This window comes from Pelobates fuscus, chromosome 5, assembly GCF_036172605.1.
Source record: "Pelobates fuscus isolate aPelFus1 chromosome 5, aPelFus1.pri, whole genome shotgun sequence".
Taxonomy (NCBI): domain Eukaryota; kingdom Metazoa; phylum Chordata; class Amphibia; order Anura; family Pelobatidae; genus Pelobates; species Pelobates fuscus.
Window position 1 is genome coordinate 139,694,681 of NC_086321.1, and position 14,968 is coordinate 139,709,648.

At 36.0% G+C, this 14,968-nt stretch overlaps 1 protein-coding gene across 1 annotated transcript in view; it reads left to right on the forward strand.

The window, feature by feature from the left end:
• ADGRD1 (adhesion G protein-coupled receptor D1) overlaps positions 1-14,968 on the forward strand; it is a 612,495-nt gene that overhangs the window by 84,723 nt on the left and 512,804 nt on the right. The window contains exons 12-13 of the mRNA XM_063457024.1: positions 7,998-8,105; positions 9,904-9,979. Coding sequence (XP_063313094.1) covers positions 7,998-8,105; positions 9,904-9,979 — 184 coding nt within the window. The remainder of the gene's footprint in view (positions 1-7,997; positions 8,106-9,903; positions 9,980-14,968) is intronic.

Genomic DNA, 14,968 nt, shown 5'->3' on the forward strand with positions numbered 1-14,968 from the left:
CCAAGAGATTTCTGAATAGTTTTCTGTCGATTCAGGTACTTGAGTTGGAAAGTCACAAAAAAGATCTGTCGTATTCTTAAAAGAAATCACTCATATTTATATACCTACCAAAATATGTCTACAACCTCTTTATTCAGTTTTAACCCCTTAAGGACCAAACTTCTGGAATAAAAGGGAATCATGACGTGTCAGACATGTCATGTGTCCTTAAGGGGTTAAAAGTAGAGCAGAGGATTCTTGGTATTACAATACCAACGCTAGCAGCTGGAGTGCATGAGTGACTTAGTGGACTTTTGCACAATTAAATATAGGTTAGTGAGATTGTCAGTATTCTAGAACCAATCCAGCCCAGCAATTAATATATGCTTTGGGTTCTAAAAAAAATAATAATTTGAGTGCACACATCTATTGAAACTCTTGGGTTTATCTCTAAAATCCACTCACCAAATACAACATAAACCACACTCTATATGCATGTAACGATGCATACCAGCATGCTATAAAATTATCCTTTATTAGTGCAAAAATATAAAAGACAAATAAGAAATGACAATAGTAACAAGGGTCACTAATCTCAATGAATTAGTTGTAGTGCCTGGAGTCTCCTGTCACTGTGCCTCCATTTAATGTTCAAGCATTTTAAAGCACTGAATGGGATCCTGGTTTCCCATATTCCAGCCCCCACTGGAGGTATGGCTAAGCTAGAGATTGCACATTTCATTGTAGCCAAACCAATTTGTATCTATAATGGAGCTATAATAAGCTGCATGTGGCCAGCTGGCACTCTTTGCCAATCACATACACCGATTGCTGCACAGGCTAATGCTTCCTGAATAGCCCAAGCAGCACAGAGGGAATGGGTTGCTGAAGACTCTTGTTTAGAATTAAAATATTAAAAAACTGTTTAATACTTAATTGAAGGACAACACATGGGGCTTAAGAAACCAAAGCCACTTTAATTAGATGGTGTCTATAGTGTCTCTTTAAATATTAAATAACAATAATAATACTAATTATAATTGAATAACACACCTACCAAAGAGCTGAAACCAGTGCTTGAAATCCTACCCTTAAAGCTTTAGTATCAGTTGAAATTTTTTTAAGGATATAGCTAAAACATATGTGACAATCACAGTTAAAGGGCACACATTGATAATGTAGAAATAATAAAAAAAACTTCCCTTGAATAGAGATAATGGTGCCCCAGGGACTTCCTCTTGTCTTCTAGAACAAGTACATACACAACAATATAGGGGGGGGGGGGACTCTGCTAAGGAGATAGAATGCAAAACAACATAGTGTATAACTGTGGATGAAAAGTGATAGAAATGTAAAATTCCAATTGGCTACTCACACTTTGTGTGTGGAAATAATGCCTGCTCCCATTAAATGGGGCAGTCTTTTGATATCCAGATCAATATAAACTCTTGGCAGTAAGGTGCCATCAGCTCAAAGAAAATAAATTGCAAAATTGAACAAATAAAAAGTGTAAACAAAGTGTAGCTGTAAAAATGTTATTAACTCACATGGAAAAAATGCGGGCATAGTTCACCATTGGCAGTCCAACATGTTTTGTCCTTACTAGGGACTTCCTCAGAGACCTTTCACATGCCTGTAACAGCAAACAATGGATATAAAACCACCTCTCCTCCAAAGCCCATATAAAACCCTTCAATTGTCTTCCTTTGATCCTCTTGAATCCTCTATCCTCCAGAGTGTCATCTGTAATCCTCAATGTTTTCCGGGTGTGGTGACATCATGGATTGCACCATGCATATGTTAATATTATAATTTATTATTTAACTATAGCTTTCAAAGGTTTGATTTTTATAGCATGTTGGTGTGCATCTTAATTTGTATATTAATTTATGTAAAACACACAGGATAGAATGGACACACAGACTGTGTAAAGGGGAAATTTTTTACCACTTTCAATGTTTCATCTCTCTCACATATCTTTTTCCAGCCTAAAAAAGACCTTTGTGAGAGCCACAACATCACTTATGTGATAATAAATTGCTCTATGTGCCCTGCCCATTCTTTGTTGTTTGGGTGATGAACTTTATTTCTCTAGATTGTATGGCACTAGAATATATAAAATGTGATCTTTTTATTTTGTTATTTTAATTATTTTTATTTAGTTATTATTTTTAATTTTAATTTATGTATATGAAAATAAAATGTGATCGTTTTTATTTTCTTATTTTAATAGTTACCTTGAATGGCATATTGTTCAAATTTTATGTCAACTGGTTATCATCAAAATTGTTGTCATCTCTGTGATTTTAGTATATGTTTATTGTTATTGTTGGGTTTTATTCATTCATGATGTCAAATGTTATGATTATCAACATTTGAATACTAACTACTTAAATGGACACTATAGTGTTAGGAATAGAACCCCCTACCTCAGCGGCAAACCCTTTTTACACTTACCTGATTCCAGTTCCAAATTCCTCTGCATTGGGTCGGACTATTCCTTCTTCGACATCAGCCAATGGGGGAAACCTAAAGCGCGACAAGTGTCGTACATGCATTAGGCCTTCTCTGTGGAAAAACTTTGAATCAATGCCTTGCTGTGAGGATTTAGAAGATGCTGGATGTTCTCATGCAAAGTGTGTGGATATCCAGCGTCATTTCACAGAGTCATAATCTGTGAAACTGCAAGAAGTTTCTCTGGTAGAGAGCCACTAGATGCAGGTGCAAACACAAATGTAAAATGACAGGGACTCTGCACCCAGACCACTCCAATGAGATGAAGTGTCCCTGTAACCAGAAAGTTTGTATTAAAGGATGGAAAAACATCTATATAAAAATCCAGTATAATCTAATCCAAATTGAAATAGCAGGTAAATAAATCAATCAAAGGTAAAACAGAAAAAAAAGACTAACCGTATACTTTATGCAGTCACAGGTACAAAATAGTAGAAAGGACAGTGTTATTATTATTATTATTATTATTTTATTATTTATATAGCGCCATCAGATTCTGTAGCGCTGTACAATGGGTGGACTAACAGACATGTAATTGTAGCCAGACAATTGGACGTACAGGAGCAGTGAGGTGGAGGGCCCTGCTCAATGAGCTTACATTCTAGAGGGAGTGGGGTATAGTGACACAAAGGGTAAAAGTAGGGGTACGAAGTATGTTGTTAGAAAAGTATTCATTAAGGGCTTAGTAGGTAATTTTTGACAGTTGCAGGAGAGGAGGCATGGGGGATAAAAACTTGCTAACAGTTTAATTGATATGCTTTCTTGAAGAAGTGAGTTTTCAATGATTTTTTGAATGAGTGGAGATTGGGTGAAAGTCTTACGGAGAAGGGAGTTCCACAGAAGAGGTGCAGCCCTGGAGAAATCGTGGAGGCGAGCATTAGAGGTGGGGGTACGGACAGAGGATATAAGTAGGTCTTTGGCAGAGGGCCTCAACGGTACATACTTGTGTATTAGGGAGGATAGGTAGGTTGGAGCAGCATTATGTAGGGACTTGTAAGCAAGCACCAGAATTTAAAATTGAGCCCTATATCTAACTGGAAGCCAATGCAGGGACTGACAGAGCGGGGAGGCATGGCAGGTACGAGCGGACAGGAAAGTGAGCCCCGCCGCCGCATTCATTATAGATTGCAGCGATGCAATCTGGGAACACGTAAGACCACTGCAGTAGTCAAGGCGAGAGAGAACAAGAGCATGGACCAGCACCTGGGGTTAAATAGGGGCTGATGCAAGCTATGTTTTTGAGATGGAAGTGACAGGATTTGGCGATTGATTGGATATAAGGGGTGAAGGAGAGGTTGAAGTCAAAAAGAACACCCAGGCAGCAAACCTGCGAGGTAGAGGTGATGGTAGCGCAGTTGGAGGGAGACAGACACAGGAGTAGTAACACTTGAGGGAGGAAAGACCAGAAGTTCTGTTTTGGACAGGTTGAGTTTAAGGAAGTGAGCAGCCATCCAGTTGGAAATATATAGTGTTCATATAAGAACAAGCACAATTGTAAATGTTGTGATGAATTGTATTTGTTCAGCATGAATGTACTATTCTTGTGCTGCTTGGATGCAAATGATTCACAGAAAATAGCAGTCCGGATACATAAAATTAGCCTTACAAGCAGATGTGGATATAAGGCATTAAAATGTAACAGGGCTGAATGGAATGCCCTGTGGATTAAACATATACCAGTTTTGGATTTATGAAAGAGGTACATTGAAACAAAATTAAGCTCCTTCTATCTTTTTTATCTCAACATCAGCTACCTCTCCCCAGGGACGTAATTATCCTCCTTGCTTCTCCAATGCTATTTTGTTAAAACCACCCACATCCCTATATTTATTTATTGATAAAATATTTTACCAGGAAAGCTGCATTGAGATTTCTCTCATTTTCAAGTATGTCCTGAGCCCACAAACATTACATTGTTACAATAGGATATAATATAATATAATATAATATAATATAATATAAAAAAACATTTAACACAGAACAGGTAAAAAAATATATAGTCAACCATGATTACAGGTGCATTCTGTATTGAGATATGTTGCCATATATCTCTTAAAGGATTTTATATTGGATGAAGATTTGACTGTGTCCGTGAGGTTATTCCATTATAATACATTTAGACACTTACATTCACAGCTACAGTACACCCTCTACTCTCGCCCTCCCACCCTAGTGTGTCTCCAGTTGCCTCTGTTTAGCATACCTGGCAGTCCTCTGTGCCTGCAGGTTGTTTCACATCGCTCTGCACACAGAGAGCCATGCAGGAAGCATGCAGCAGTTAACACTGGGAGCCGACTGTTGAGGTTTTGTTTGCTATTGAGACTTTATCATGGGGGTAATTATAGCGGGCCCTGGGGCCATGCTAATTGACGTGGACCAAAAGAAATGGAAAAAAAACAGGTGCATAACGAAACAGCAGATAGTGGCAATTGCCGCACCTATCCCGCTTGCTGCCCTACTGTTCTCGGTGGCCTTCTGGAAAATCTGGGCTTGCATCTCCTACATGCATACAAGTCTCCCCTTGAGCACATCAGTGACTGACTTTGTAAACCTAGCCCTTTTTATGGAGCTGGCTATTTATTTCTTTTATAGTAAATGAATGTCTACCCATGTTTAGTGAGTAAAGTACAGTTTATAAAACAAATAATAAATGAGAAACATTATGAAGATCATATTAGAGTTTTCAATTACTTGACTTTTTCTGAAAAGGTGATCCAGTTTATTTTGTGTCCAGGGAAGGGCTGGCACAATTTGGCATGGATGGTAAATAAATCCTCACAAATCTCTGTATAAATAGTTATTTTCATGCAGAGCATGAGCATGGAGTTATGAGTTACAATGTCATGTATTCATGCAATCTTCATGAATATGATCTCTTCAGCAGAATGTAACATTCACTGAAATCTGACATTGATTCTGTCTCCTGCAACTCCATTCCCACTAATGACAGCTATGTGTTTATCATGTGAGTCTAATGAGCACTGTCTCATGTTACCCTACAGCAATTTTTAAACACTTCCATGGATATCATACATACTCATCATAGTCTGACAGTCTAGTCAACCCCAGATACTGCAGATCATAGGGGAATATTCCAAAAGCCCAGTCCAGAACTTGAGAACTTTGAGATTGCAGGTCAACAGTCCAGGTACAAACCCACACTATGCTGGTGTCAGGATTACTAGTTGATCCAGCACATAGAATTATGTCACACCTAGGACTAACGGTAACGTCTTACTGGGCAGAATACTTGTCAAGGTCAGGGACACAGAAGGCGACACAACGATGAGGGAAAGCAAACAGTCAGGGATACAAGAATACAGGGAAGTCAAACAAAGCCAAAGTCAATAACCAGAAATAAACGCTCAGAAAAACACTCTTGGACAACCACTAAGGGAAACCACGACAGGGCAATGAGGGAAAGCAAGAAAGGAGTTTAAATAAGTCTCCTTTGAATCCGATTGCCCGTTCCCGGCCTATGACCACAGAATGTACGTGCGTGACGTCACACACTCGTTGACGTCGTCAATACCGTGGGCGGATGTGGGGCTACAAATTGGTATGGATCTGCAGTGGCCGGGAGCTAGATACACCGGCACATAGCCGCTGATAAGCATCTTCACCAATGCCAGGAAGGTTGTTATCCTCACAGATACTACAATGTGAGGACGAACATGTGACAGCTGGGCTAGCAAATACCAAGCATTAATCTTGCAGCCTCACTTCATCAATACTGTACCATCATGCCTCCAGCTATTTTATTCTCCAGAAGAATGGTGTGAGGTTGCAGCCAACAACCCCTGTATGTTAGTAACCTGGGAGGCAATTGCGCATTTGCTAGTACTCCAATATTGCACACCTTAAAGTGATAATGAGAGCGGTTTGTTGTTTTCTCCTGAATATTGGCCCAGCCATAAGGAGTGATGGCATGCCTTGTGATCAAAGCAAACACCTTTAGAAACATAATACAATAAAACAATATGGACCAACAGTAACTTTAAACAACACTGTATTGCAAATTAAATGAAAGTTTGCATAAACAAATGATAGTAAAATATAATTTCATATACAATACAGGAGTTTTGAAAAGTGATAACAGTCATTAAATCTTTGCATGAATTAATTAAAACATATTTGAATCTCACAATCACAGCAAAATCCGCATGTGGTAATATTGTGTGAGTGTTAAATTTTTGTAGCAATAGCATAATCTGCGATCTTTTTTTTTTATTTTGTAATTTTTTTTATTCAGTCTTGTTTTTAGAACCTTAACACAAATGTTTTGTAACTTTCCTTATGAGTTTCTCTTCCTAAAGATATGCTAATATGGTAATATCAAACTTTTCACTGGATGCAGGTCATAGGCCCTCCTTATTTGTCTCATGACACGGTGTATAACTTGACTGTAGGTTGATCTCAGGCAGACTTCTGTTGTCAATCAGATAAAATGAGGACAGACAATTACTATTCTGATACTGCAGCCAAGAAGAGAAACTTTTAAAAAATATTTTATCTGCAACAGTTACATAACTTTTAAACAGGAAACATAAGATAAAGAAAAAATGACAAAACAGAATTATGAGAATAATTTTAATTTATGTAAAAAAAATACATCTTCCGTATTCCACTATTTTGAAAACGAGAAAGTCATGGAACTTAAATTCAAGCCTCCACAGTACCAATCATTTTTGTGACACCTAACAGATTTCAAGACTCTAATGCCTTTGTACTAAAAATAATGCTATAGAGACATTTTGACAGTGATTATCATAATTTTGCAAATATAATAAAGCTTTAAATGCTTCACTAACAATCAGAAGCCTACCAATGCTTTATACTGAATGAGTGCATTTCCACCCTTTTAATATATAATTTAGAAAAACAGATGCTAGCTAAAAAATATAGATTTAAATAGCAGAGCACGTCTGAAAAATAAGCATGTTTTATTCTGTGATACCCATCGTTAACTTTGTCTTTTAATAACTTATAGGGCTTGTGTCCTGCTTCCATCATATACATTTTTAAATAAAGATATTACTTCTGCTGCTGTTTTAATGCCAAGGTCCTTGAATTGGAGTACAGACTGGTAACTCACATATCATACACAATGTATTATAAACTATATTGCTTAGTAAATCCTGCTATAGTAGCACTTGCAGCAGTGTAGAGAAACCAAAAATTATAAATTACCTGCTTAAAATGGGAGTGTACAAGAGTAACCGAAGACACCAGAATAAATTGTCATACTTAAATCCTTCAGTCTTTGCTATATATGATTAAATAGTTTTTGCACCCTGCAACAAGCTATGAGAAGATAGTTACACATAAGTGCGGATCTGCCTAGAACCTTGACACCTGGTCACAACTACATTCCAAGTTGCCTTAGTTATCACACTCATTTCATGCCTTGTATTTACACTGTACCTTGAGAAAACACTAAACTGTTCCTGATAATAATAAGCCTACCCAAATGGTTTGATGACTCTTCTGCTTTGTTCTTGTAGATTATTCAATGGTTAAAGTGCCTCAAGCTTTGAGTTTGCCACATTATCGCTTCCCTTCAGAAGGACAATCTTACATCTCTGTACCAGGAGAAGCCTTTCACAGTAAATGTAAGTTAGCACTCTTTCATTCTTAAAATGTATCAGAAAGTGAAAAGTCATGGGCCTCCAGTTGTGATAAAATCTAATAATAGAATGCCAGACAATATTTGGTTTATCGTCCATCAGCATGGCTAATAAATTACAGATGTATAAAGAGTATAGACCTTCCAAGTTCCAAGTTCCATGTATCATTGAGTAATATGCTATATGATCAAACATGGAAGTTACTTAACAAAATAACAATAGCAGGTAATTTAAAACGTGGATTTGTAGTAATAAAATAGCTAGCCCTTAGTTGCTATCCATTGGTTCACTGAATAGGGTGATAATTAGAACTATGACTGCTATAATGTTCTTCAAGAAGACATAAAACCAAACCTTTAACTGCATTTATCGCTAACAAAATTATACGCTTGTAAAATGTGGATGTATCATTCTTATGTACCTAGTGAACTGATTACTATATCAATCCCTATGCCATAAACATCTGGGGCCCCGGAGGCCCTTCCCTACATTGGCTCCTAGTTTATTGACTTGTGCTTGAAATGCCCTTTTCAATTTGTTGTTTGTTTCCTGCTTTTCCTCCTCTTCTGTTTGTCTACACGTACAACTGTAAATCTAGAGGAAGTGCTAGAGAGATGGAGGAGCATATTGTTGCATTATCAGTGTTTCTACCTCCTCTGGTTGAGAAGGACTTTATCACATATGTCATGACTCTTGAGCTCTTACCATCTGGAAGGAAATTAAAGGGATACTAGAGGCATCAAAACAAATTTTGCGTAATGGCACAGTTTTAGTGAACGGCATGCACTTGCAGTCTCCCTGATCAATATTTTGCCATTTAGGAGGTTAATCCCCTTGTTTCTGTTGATGCTGCCATAGCCATACCTACCTTTCTTGTGACTAACAGCCTGCATGAAAAAATAGTTTTCATTTCAATCAGATATTAACTTGCTTTACAAGTGTTTACTCCTTTAGAGTATAGGAGACTATAACCAGAGCAGAAGGTAAGAAATTCTAGATTAAACAGACTGTGCAATACATAGACCTAGAATATCTAGGTTACTTTTCCACGAAGTGTTTAGGAAAGCTGTACAAGTCGCACGCAGGAAGGTGTAACCTGCAGGGCTGTATAAACAAATTGTATTTACTTCTAAATGGCAGAGAATTGAATAGTGAAACTACAGGGGCATGATCTATACACCAACACTGCTACATTAAACTAAAGTTGTTTTGGTGCATATAGTGTCAGTTTAATTTGAAAGGTAAAACACAAGTTTTGTTTTTAAACCATGTTTACAAAAATGTGCAGATTAAAACTGGAGAGTTAGCTGATGTTTGCAAATTCTGAGGATTTAATTTCCAGTAGGGATCTACTAAATCCTATAAAAAGACCACTAAAATGTGGTGGCTTGTATCCCAGTGGCTGAGAGTATATACAAGTGAACCTGGCAATGGATTTACTTGAGCACATTATACCGAATCTTTTGGAAATATTTCCATTCAGAATATATGAAAAAAGTTGATCATGTTTCACTTTTGTTTACTGGATGCTTGGCATGAGTTCAATACACAGAAACATCTTGTGAGTGTTAAAATGTTATCTCATAGAGGAACAGCGGACCTGCTAGAATTCCAAGAACTCTTTGTCAAATAAAGAGATATTTATTATCACAGCCTTATGTTACTAATTACAGAGCTAGTGTGATGTTGAAAGAAGATGGTATAATTAAATTAATTTGCAAACTATTGCTGAATGAAATGTACCAGAAATGTAATGGCTTCTTTTAACTCTTATTTATCTAAGATCGAACCACCATTGTTGGCTTGCTGTATCACACAATGCATCACCACTACAGGAAGATTAAACCTAGTGATACCAAGTAAGTGTTTAGTCAATGCATTTTATTTGAAAGTGTGCATGAGCTGGAAACATACATAAACATATACCTGACATGTAGGACTCAGGAGCAAAAATTGGGTTGTACCTAATATTTACATAGGGATCATGTGCAATTATCAGGGGGAATGTCATGGAATCATGATCGGAATAGTTGTGACTGATAACTCATATACTGTTCCTTCACCATTCATGTTAAAGCTGCTTGCTTGGTTGTTCTCATGAGGCAGGCATATTCAGGAAGGCTTTCTATGTTACAGAAAGGTAACTGAGAATTCTGATAAGAAAAAAGTTGCTTTTCATATATGTGGTTCGGCAGCTACTTGACTGATTGATATATGTATTGACAAGAGCCTACCCTTGAAGAGGTTGAGTAAGAAAATATCAGGACCATTTGTGTCTAATGTATTTTGGGAAATAAACCTCATAACATGCCCATGATGATAAACAAAAATAAATTGAAATCTTGGACTTGTATTTACTGTTTGAATATTCTTGGTATGAGTAAAGATATTTTTTTTCTAAATTGCAATAGAATACTTAAATTCATCTTAATTCATCAAAAACATGCTGTGCAATGCAAATAGCTACATATTTTGCATAATTACCCCTACCTGACCAGATTGGGCATATCCTATAAAACAATAACAATCTAGCTTATCATCTGTCATGAGGGTGTTAAATGGCAACTAAAGTATTGTCTTTTATATATTTTAAATACATTATTGCACTTTTAATTCTAATATAATAATTTTCAACAATAAATATATATTTTTATAGATGTGAAATTCAGAGGTCCCCACATACCCCTATCATAAGTATACAGTGAGCTGAGCATGCATATTCATAACATCACTTGACAGGTATCACTGTTTCCAATAGTCTCCAACCATTCTCAATAATACTATTCTGTAGTGGGCACAGAAAAATGTCAATTTGTATTTCAGTAATTAATCCATAAATTTAGCAGTTATGTCTGTATGAAAACATTTTCCATTAAACAATTTATGTCACTTGAAATATTCTACATTCCCGAAATTCTTATATGTGCGCCTACTGTCACAGCTAATTGGTTAGTATTATTATTTTTTTTTTCTTCTTCAAACTTTTATTTTGACTTGGTTGTCTTTTAACAGCGAATAAATATTTATTAAAAGAGGAATTAGAAATGAAAATGGAGATCATTATTAGAAATAATGTGATCTAAGTTCAGTTTTGTGAAAAAAACTCGATATAATAACTTGGAAATATAAATTAAATACATTTGCTAATTAATTATTTATTTCCTTTAATGAATCTACAGTGCTCCAACCAAAGGTTATTTGGTTTATAAAATAAGACAAGAATGAGAGATTTAATCATATCTATTACGTCTTGAACTAATATTATTAAAGCATAATGCTTGTCAAGCTACAGAATGGCATTTCAGGTAATGAGCGAGACATTTAAATTATTTGGAACCTGAAAAAATGAAATTAAACTGTGCAAAGCTTGTGTCACTTTTCTTCTTATCAACTCTCTGTTGGCTTGGCTTTATTAAATCTGATAGTGTCTGTAAAACACTTTCTCTTTGTGTGCTGTTTGGGCTAATAAAATCATTAGTAGATAAGGGGAGAGTGAGCTAATATGGTATTAACCTGTGCTTTGTACAGAGCCACCCTTTAGGGAGTTTTCAAAAAACAAAAACCCATAAATCATTCTGTTTGAAGCCAGGTTTGTTTAGCACAGAATGGAAACAATTATTTATTGGAAACACTTTACTAATTTCCATTGTAAATGTTTTAATCATTAAGGGAAGTATTTCTTTACATTTCATGTATTGTCGACACACTGTTAGTAATATGTATTAGAGATAGAGAAAATATAAAAAAAGGACGTAAATCCATTAGAATTCAAATAACATGCTGAATAATTTAAAATACTCAAATGTAAGTTTTTTCAGTTTTCTGTTGCAAGGAAAAATATAATATAAATAAAATTTAACATTTAAAATATAATATTATTACTTGCCTTACGTCTGTCATTTATGTAGCATAGTTAATGCAATGAAGCTTAATGAAGACACGTATAGATTACTTTCAAACCATTATACTGCTGTGAAAAAACAGTAAATAATTTGTGAAAATGCTAAATTTGATTAAAAAATAAATAAACATTTCATTATTTATGCTTGTTTGAGCCTCTGTGATGGCATTTTGATATCATTAACATTTATTATCATCCATGTAACTCACATTCACAAAGCAACACTGTAACATCAATTTATTAGCCACCAATTTGCCAGCATTTATTTGCCAAATAAAATAAATGCTGGCAAATTGGTGGCTAATAAATTGATGTTACAGTGTTGCTTTGTGAATGTGAATCATTCTTTCAGTTTTAGCTCTTCTCGAGGGGAATCTTGGAGAGTCATAGTACAGCTGATGGAAGAGCTAACATATAAGTGAGATGTGATGTGGAAGAATGGTCATGGGTAACTGAAGGATTTTTGAACAAATATTAACAGGCAGCAATAACAGACATTCATTATAGATCAAGTGTTGACAGTATCAGTCTCTGTGTACCGAGCATCTGCTTAATGAAAGCCAAATTCCAAATATAATCAGCACAGAATACATGGAGAAACACTGGGATACCCAGTAGTCTTTGTTATCCCTCAAGAATAGTGAAGCCTTACACACTGTAGATAAGGGGTTGTTTGCCATTGTCTTGCAAGCAGTATTCCCCTTTAAATACACTAGAATAGATGATAAGGAGAAGTCTAGGGCATCACCTACCCCACTGTCAGTTTGAAATTATTGACTAAAAAGTTTGAAAATATTGACTAAATAATTTTAACTAAAATCTGTTTAAAACCGTGAAGGGATAATGAATGCCCAGCCAGTAGCTTTTAATTGAAAAATATAATTATATTAGCCATTGACCTTGGGAATGCTTTGTACTAAATATTATTTTTATGTCACTATTGGAATGCTGTTAAATAAATGATCAATATACAGTGCTCCAAACAAAGGTAATTTGGTTTATAAAATAAGACAAGAATTAGAAATGTAATCATATGTATTGCTTATTTAACTAATATTTCAGGTAATGAGTGAGACATTTAAATTATTTGGAACCTGAAACAATGACATTATACTGTGCAAAGCTTGTGTCACTTCTTTTATGCTCAGTTAGCTTTTAATGTGCCAACCCATCACTAGTATATCCCGGTTGTTAAGTTTTAGATCAACAATAGGATAGATATTCATACATTATAGGCAGCTCTATGAATTCATTTAGCTGGGGAAATCATGTATCTTTTTTTTGTAAATATGACTTTCACTATTCAGTTGGATTTATAAATTCTCACACTGTCATAAATCACTTATTGTTTTAAGTGGCTCTTAATAAAATGCACACAGTCACTTACCAATTGAAGCCACTGTCTGATGAGATATAACACCAACATGCAGAATTTAGGTCAACATCTACTTAAGAGATAGAGAAAAGACAGCACAGTTGCTTATTATCTGTCCTTAAAGTTCCTGGGCTGAATGTGGTGACTAGGTAGGCAAAAACATCCTTTGTACAGACAGAAAACAAACCAAAGGAATACAGAAAATCACCCCAAGGTCAAGGAGTATAGAGAACAAAGTAGTACGGAACAAATGTGTCCAGTTACAAATGGATAAAATACTCTCTGAAATCGAAACTATGACAGGGCATTGTTCTGACTGTGTTTATATAGGCACTGTAAAACCCTTATTGGCTGGCATCATAATTGCAATTGGAAGGTTTAGGTACAGTGTCGCACAAATGATGCATCGGACTGTATGCCCAAAAAGTCATATGTTGAGCATATATGGAGAACTAGAAAATGATATAGAAGAAAACTGTCGATGATCAGTCATGATGCCAGAATAATGCATGACAAGACATCCTTTAGTATGTTGATGAAGACAAAAGTGGTTAGTTTTTCTGAAGAATTGGTAAATATTCCCCTATTCTTAGATTTGCATAAGGTCACAGAGGCTACATAAATGAGGAGGAGGAAGGGAATGTGCCATTTTATAATACTGAGCTCTGTAATATGCAGCTACTCTTGTCTGAAATTCAATTGTCAGAGTCATTTAAAGGGCATAAGTCATATCCAAAACAATTCATGCGCATTCGAATTAGCATAAAATGAATCAGTTTTGCTAGAAACTGTATGGATTAGGAGAAAAATCTATTTAAAATGGGGTTATCTCCCAGGTCTTGACCAATGCCTCGGCATTCCGAGGCATTGACTTACAAGGGAGAGCAGAAAAGACATCTCACAGGCAGTCCTCCTGCTCTCCTAAGCATAGCAGCTACAGCACATCCTCTGTGGTTGCTATGGAAACTCCCTAGCTGGATTTTCTAGCGCTGGCTACGGATAGGAACGGAGTGACGTGACAATGAATCCATCATGTCAGCATCACTGAGCTTGGTGAAGTGTATCCTACAAGGGCAAATCACTGAATATGGAGTGGAGGATGGCCCACGAAGTTTAAAGATGGCAGGCGCTGGAACAAAGGAGAGGTAAGTAAATCACTATATTTTACATTTAATACATCACATATCTTTTTGACTTCATGTAGAGATTTAGGGTACATTTTTCATGTTAGAAATTCTGAAAAGCCAAGTGTCATTCATATGAAGTTCACTAAAAGTCTTTCTGTTGCCAGGTGTACTTCAAATGTGCTAGCATATTTAATGCTTCAATCTGACTTACATATATGTATGTCTTTTAAAGCCTGTGTTGATCAACCTTTGGCAAAATGCCAATAAGTGTATGCACAGGTGCCGCAGTTACAAGTTCTCCATGCTTTGGCTTTTATTACTGTCTTTATAATCCATGGGAATCAAGCAGTTTAAGTTTCCTCAGTGGATGAAAACTTGTCCGTCCAATACCAACAGTATATTTCTGCCATTACCTCAAAAGAACTTAGAAATTCATTTCCGATGA